At 42.7% G+C, this 7,500-nt stretch overlaps 1 protein-coding gene across 3 annotated transcripts in view; it reads right to left on the bottom strand.

Moving 5' to 3' along the window:
- LOC143026268 (proton myo-inositol cotransporter-like) overlaps positions 1 to 7,500 on the bottom strand; it is a 352,850-nt gene that overhangs the window by 81,272 nt on the left and 264,078 nt on the right. For 2 of the 3 annotated variants that reach the window (XM_076186368.1, XM_076186370.1), the window contains exon 4: positions 4,287 to 4,446. The exons of the other annotated variant lie outside the window; for it this stretch is intronic. In XM_076186368.1, coding sequence (XP_076042483.1) covers positions 4,287 to 4,446 — 160 coding nt within the window. The remainder of the gene's footprint in view (positions 1 to 4,286; positions 4,447 to 7,500) is intronic. 3 annotated transcript variants of the gene reach the window in all.

The following is a 7,500-nucleotide window of genomic DNA, read 5'->3' as shown; positions in this document are numbered from 1 at the left end:
ACTAAATAAAAAAAGGAAAGAAAAATATAAAAAAATAAATTACAAAAAAACAAAGTGAACCTTGTAACCAGGAAGTAGGTCCAGCAGAGAGTTAGTCGGAGACCGGGACTCTCGCATTGTTGTTGTTATAATTCTTTTCCGGTCGTAGTAAAACATCAACCTCGCTCGTAGCCTTCGTCCTCGTCCTCCTCCTCCTCCTCCTCCTCCTCCTCCTCCTCCTCCTCCTCCTCCTCCTCCTCCTCCTCCTCCTCCTCCTCCTCCTCCTCCTCCTCCTCCTCCTCCTCCTCATCATCATCATCATCATCATCATCCCAACTTCCGGAATTGGGAAGCGCGTGGTCTCTCCCGGGGTAGACAGACTCGTTCGCCAAATAAAAATTGTCTGTCAACAACCAGAACAAATGAGTAAAGTGAGTCGCCAAAGGGAGCGCATGAGAGGAAATTTTCGACGAGTCAGATGAAGCCCTCCCTCCCTCCCTCCCTCCCTCCCTCCCTCCCTCCCTCCTTCTCTCGCTCCTTTCGTCCTTTCCTCTATTTCTCTTCCTTCGTTCCTTCCTCCCTTCTTCTCTTTCTCCCTTCCTAATGTCCTCCCTCTCTCGCTCCCTTCCTCCGTCCCTCTTTCTCTCCATCCCTCCCTCCCTCCCTCCCTCCCTATCATCTTTTCTTTCTTCCTTCCCCATATCCTCCATCCCTCCCTCCCTCCGTCTCTTTTTCCCTCCATCATCCTCTCCCTCGCTCCCTTCCTAACCCACTATCCCCCTAAACATACACACACACACACACACAAACACACACACACACACACACACAAACACACACACACACACACACACACACACACACACACACACACACACACACACACACACACACACAGATACACACACACACACACACACACACACACACACACACACACACACACACACACACACACACACACACACATATGTATCTATATATATAAATATATATATATGAATACATATATATATATATATATGTATTTATATATATATGTATATATATACATATGTATATATATATATATATAGATAGATACATATATATAGATATATATAAGCCCTGAGAAGCGGAAGACATGCAGACAGAAATAACAGAAAAAGAAAACGAGGAAATCTAAACAGGAGCCCACTACAGTGCATTGGAATACACGGCCGAAACTCGCGCGAAGCAGAGCCAGAGAATCACGCACTTGCTCGCTCGCTCGCTTGATTACTCGCTTGCTCTTCGCTTTTCGTCTCGCTTCGCGCCGACCGGCTCGCACTTTTGGCTTCTCCCCCTCCCCCCAACCTCTCCGCTTTTTCAGGAAACTGGTTTCATAAAGAGCGACGGAAAAACACGACACGTAAAACGGTCGAGGTATTCCATTCTGCATTTCGCATCGATTATTGCAAATGAGATTTGCGCTAATTCAGTCTTCACCCTATGATGATATGCAGGCACTTGTGTCTGTTACAATAATTTTGCATTACTGTAAGTCATTTACATGAACTTTGTCTATTATTTATTTCCTTACTTGACATTTTCCTCTTGGCGGTCACCAATACTGACTCGCGTGTTTAGAGGAGACTAGATCTCACATGCTGATTCATTATTCTTTTATTTCAATTTATGGCAACAGGAGACCTACGGACTAAAATATTGGTTGGGACACCAACCATCTTTGCTCACAATTATAGCCTATTCCCTCGATTCTTTTTATTTGTTTATCTATTTATTATCTTATCTATTTATCTATTCACTTGTCTGCTTATCTATCTATTTACTAATTTTATTCATTTATTTATTTATCCATTTATCTATTCAATTATCTATTTATTTATTCATTTATTAGATCGTAGAATAACGCGAAATCTTCCTTTGCTTGTTTCTACATCCAAAAGAACAGCTATAATGAACCTTTCCCAACAATTCCAGGTTCGATGCCTTCTTTCTCATCATTGCTCTCTCTACAGACAAAATAATTCAAACAATTTGTAAGGTAACGGAGGCAAATGGACACAGAAATGACATAGCTATTAGAAGCCCACCGAATTACACAATAACAGCACGAAATCGCAGTTCCGTGTCTTGTCTTGGAGCCTCTCTCTCCACCCGCCTTTGCTGGACCTTGAAGGCCGTTCCGTCATCCATATGCAGGCGGGCGACTCACCAAACACACACACACACCCAGAACCATTTGCGACACCTTACACGAGCACATTCGTGGCAGATTCGGAAGCCTCCCCACTCCCTTCTCCACTTTCTCCTCCTCCTCCTCCTCCTCCTCCTCCTCCTCCTCCTCCTCCTCCACCTCCTTCTCCACTTCCTCCTTCTTCTCCTCTTCTTCCTTCTTCTTCATCTTCTTCTCCTCTTACTCCACTGCCTCCGCGCTCCCTTCTCCATTTTCTCCTCCTCCTCCACCTCCTTCTTCTTCTCCACTTCCTCCTTCTTCTCCTCTTCTTCCTTCTTCTTCATCTTCTTCTCCTCTTCCTCCACCGCCTCCTCCTCCTACTCCACTTCTTTCTCATTCTTCTCCACTTCCTTCTTCTTCTTCTCTTCATCCTCCTTCTACTCCTTCTTTTCCTCTTCCTCCTCCTTCTCCTCCTTTTTCTCCTCTTCCTCCATTTCCTTCTCCTCCTTCTTCTACTCTTCCTCCATTTCATTCTTCTTCTCCTCGTCCTCCTCCACCTTCTCTTCCTTCTCCTCTTCCTCCTTCTTCTTCTTCTTCTCCTCTTCCTCCACCTCCTTCTCCTTCTTCTCCTCCTCCTCCTCTTCCTCCTCCTTACTCTTCTCTTCCTCCACCTTCTTCTCATCTTATCCTCTTCCTCCACCTCCTTCTCCTTCTTCTCTTATTCCTCCTTCTCCTTATCATCCTTTTCCTCATCCTTCTTCTTCTTCTACTTCATCACCTCCTCCACATCTTCCTTCTTTTTCTCCTCCTCCTTCATACTCCTTCTACTCCTTCTTCTAGTCCTCCTCTTACTTTTCCTCTTTCTCCTCCTTCATAATCCTTCTCCTTCTTCTCCTCCTCCTCCTTCTCCTCCCCCTCCTCCCTCTGCTCTTCCCTTTCCTCCTCTTCATTAGGAAACGAAGAAACGCAAATGAGAATAACATGTCTTCGTGGGTGTGGCTGGCTGTGAGTCTATGAATTTGCGTGTGTGTGTGTGTGTGTGTGTGTGTGTGTGTGTGTGTGTGTGTGTGTGTGTGTGTGTGTGTGTGTGTGTGTGTGTGTGTGTGTGTGTGTGTATGTGCGTGTGCGCATGCGCGCATAACAACTTCAACATGCTTACCGTGTATAAATATTTTGTCCAGGATGCCTCCGGGCGTTCAAAAATATCAAAGTTGAACATCAACTCGAATAGACAAGGGCACACGTGCAGATGGAAGCTCACATTTTTTTGTGTTTATATAAACATAAACTTACTACAAGAACATGTGAACGCTGAGCTAATACGGATGTGAATAAACTACTCACTATACGAATACATAAATGCATAATGAATAAGCAAGTAGATAAATTGGTGAATAAAAAAGACGAATAAAAGAGACAGCGTAGCATGCCCGTGCATAATATGTTCCATGCTTCAACCCTCCTGACTCAGACGATTTTCTTCGGTGATTACAACTGCCCAGCACCAGCCAAAATAAGATAACAAAAAACAGCTATTGAGTCCAAGAAGATGAACGAAAATAATGATCAAGCCATCGTACATAAGTGACATGCGTCCATAGAAAAAACAAAACAAAAAAAAAACAAGACTGTGTGCACCCTCTGGCGGCAGTCCGAACCACAGACTCTAACAAGAACCCAGAACTGTGCTACAGATCTTATTTGCTGCCGCTACTGCACCAATACGTCTCTGGTGTATTAAGCAATCAACAACGCAAGATACAGTCACATAGTTCTAGCATACTGTGGGTTAGGTCCGGATGTCTACAAGACGGCGCAAGATCACATATATACTATATACACACATGTGTATATATGCACAGTACATATATATATATATACATGTATATATATATAGTTATATATAGTTATATATATTTATGAATACGTATATGTATATATGTATATATATATATATATATATATATATATATATATATATATATATATATATTATATGTACATGTATATATATATAATATATATATATATATATATATATATATATATATATATATATATAGTGCAACAATGAGGATGGGGCGCAGCGCATGCGCACACATGCAGACAGAAAGGCGTCCGGCCACGTGCGGGATGAAACGGGAATCACCTGCAGTGGAGACCGTAGGCGTGGGCGCCGGCCAGCCCCATGGCGCCCACCATCGCGCCCGTGGCCTGGAGGGCCGCCCATACCAGGAGAGGTGAGCCCGCGCTGCGGGAATGTATGGTGCGCAGCTCACACAGCAGCACCACAGAAGCGACCTCCAGTCCTAGGTGGTAAGAGACACAGCGTTGGGTCAGCCCAGAGCCAAGGGAGCTAAGCTAACTGGTACGGAGATCCGGGGTCGGGCAACGCGACAGGTCGAGAAAAAATATTATACATTGTCACCGTTGGTGAGAGTACACTACATGGTGTTGAAAGAAAAAAAAAAAAAAAAAAAAAAAAAAAAAAAAAAAAAAAAATCTACGGTAAGGATATATCTTGTTTCGCGAATCGCCTCGTTACTGGAACGTCCTCGACTGGTCCTGGTTGACACACAAGTCGTTGTGGGTCGTATTCGAGATCAAAATAGGGTCTTCACCGAGCCCTAGATCCACTCCACTCCCTTCCTGTTCCCCTCCTCGATGACACTCCATATTTCTCCTTCAAGCTTTAAGTTGAATAAAATCGCCTTGCGTCACCGTGCCAAAACGCAGACGATGACAGACTTTTTCTTATTTCTTAAATTCGGTGACGCACTCTGCAGGAGAGATTCTGCTGTGGTGATCTCCAAGTGATTCTATTCAGCTGATGTGTACGGCCTGAACCGGGTCTCGACCGAGCGAGACCCCGCCCATGCCAGGAGGAACCACGCCCTCAGCTAGGAACTCAAACCAGCTGGCTGCTGCCAGATGGGCCTTAGCAACATCTATCCCGTGTGTCACCGTATTAAAGGTAGCAACAGGTGGAAAATACCGAAAGCTGCCGCGTTTCCAACAAATGAATGAATAAATAGATCATTAAAATTTACAAATAAATAAACAGCTAGATGAGCAAAAAATAAGTAAATAAATAGATGAAAATATAAAAAGTAATTTCGAAATATTAAAAATGGAATAAAGTAATCAAATCAATAAGTAAAAATAAAAAAAAATAAACTGATGAATGAAGGAATAAATAAATAAATAGATAAACGAATATATGAATAAAATTTAATAGATAAATGAATAAAAGAGTAAGTACATAAACAATTAAAAAAAAAGGAGCATACAAATAGGTAAACGAATAATAACTGAACAGATAAATGGACTAATACGATTTCTTGTGGATCATCTGGGCTCGCTCGAGTCTTCAGCCCTCAAGGCTGACGTGGAGGAGAACCTCAAGACCCAAAGAAGGAGGTTCCTTCCCCCACCCTCTCATCCTCCCTCCACCCCCCCCTTTCTCTACCCCCCCCCCCCCATCTTCCTCGGGTCACCAAACCAGACTTTTTTTTCTTTCTTTTTTTCTTTTACTAAAGGCACACCATTTGGTATTCAGAACAGCCCCAAGGCTTGGGAAAAAGACATATAGTAGAATACTATGGAGATGGAGGATTGGGAATGGGAGGATCTACGGTGGCTTCCATTACCTCAAGGCACCCATCCCCTTCAAGAAATAAATAAATAAATAAATAGATAAATATATACACACCCAGTTCCCAAAAACTATCAATTCATGAACACTGCTGTACCATGATCTCAGTCATGTTCTATTACCGTCTCACAAGGAACACCCTTCCTTCCTTCCTTCCTTCCTTTCTTTCTTCCTTCCCCTGGTCAGCCGAACCCAATCCGTAAGCTCCGCTGCCACACCGAGGGGTCTCGCTCACGGCACAGACTAATACGCTTCCCCGGACCACCAAAACTACCCTCTCCAGCTGACCCCTCTTCCCCAACCCCCGTCGTCTGTCTCCATCCAAAAGAATCGACTGGCGTTGGAGCCGAAAAAAAAAAATGCCTCCGGGTTAATAGCCCAATTAAAGTGCCAAACAGCTTCTATAATGGCATGGCCACGATGTTCGTTCTTATAAAAAAGAAAAAAAAAAAAAGTCAATAACCATCACAGGAGGCAAACAACCTTTGTCACACATGGCTGAAGAGGACACAAACATTACCAAGAAAATGTTTTTCTCCTCAGAATTGGCTTCCTTTGCAAGGAAATTAGCCTCTTAAAGATCAAACCATTCTTTGCAGAGAAGAATCTCTGGCTCATATCATATATATTCATATATTTGGGTGCATATACGTGTATATATATATATATATATATATATATATATATACATATATATATACATGTACATATATATATATATATATATATATATATACATACATATATATGTATATATATATATGTGTATATATATATACATACATATATATGTATATGTATATACATATATATATGTATATATATATGTATATATATACATATATACAGTATATATATATATATATATATATACATATTTATATATATACATATTTATACATATTTATATATATATATATATATATATATATATAGAGAGAGAGAGAGAGAGAGAGATGGGGGGGGCTTACACGGTTTTCGGCAATCCGTTCCAGTGGATTCTATCCGTGCTGAGTCTCATTTTGTGGACGCGGCGGCGGCGGCCTCTTGGTCTTACCTGGACCCAATTGGTGTTTGTCATTTCACTGCCAAAGCCAATGATGAATATTTGTGATGGAGATGTTGCCTCAACGTGATGTTGATAGAGTCACTAGGTCATTGTTTCTTGGTCACGTGGCGTTCGATATCCAATTTCAATTATGTCCTCTAATTTATTCTACTTTATTTCATCTTATTCTATTTTCTTGATAAACTCTTTTTAGTTACCCATCTCCTCGAGTAAAGGATTGTATATTTGACTTTCAAATCCTTTGCAAATAATTTCACTATCTCTCGAGTAAATTTCCAAGAGAGGCGTGCGCATGAACGCAAAAAGGAAAAAAGAAAATGGAAACGCGTGAAAAAAAAAAAACGTTCTTGGTGAAAGAGGAAGAGTCTGGCCACGTTTGATCTGAAGCTCGCAGGGAACCATAGGGAACTGGAAAGAAGCTCCGGCATGCCACAGCTGGGACTTAATAACTTTCTCCTCTTCACCCACACCCGACCTCCGACTCTGGGCGTCCAATTCTCGATCACCGGCCCTCGATCCCCGGTTCCCGATCCCCCGGGCCCCGGCCCTCGATCCCCGGCCCTCGATCCCCGGTTCCCGGCTCCCGGCCCCTGGCCCCTGGCCCCTGGCCCCCGACCCTTGTTCCCCGGCCACCGACCC

The sequence above is a fragment of the Oratosquilla oratoria genome, chromosome 6, assembly GCF_046742065.1.
Source record: "Oratosquilla oratoria isolate Oo_2021 chromosome 6, ASM4674206v1, whole genome shotgun sequence".
Taxonomy (NCBI): Eukaryota; Metazoa; Arthropoda; class Malacostraca; order Stomatopoda; family Squillidae; genus Oratosquilla; species Oratosquilla oratoria.
This window is presented reverse-complemented; position numbering and strand designations above follow the sequence as displayed.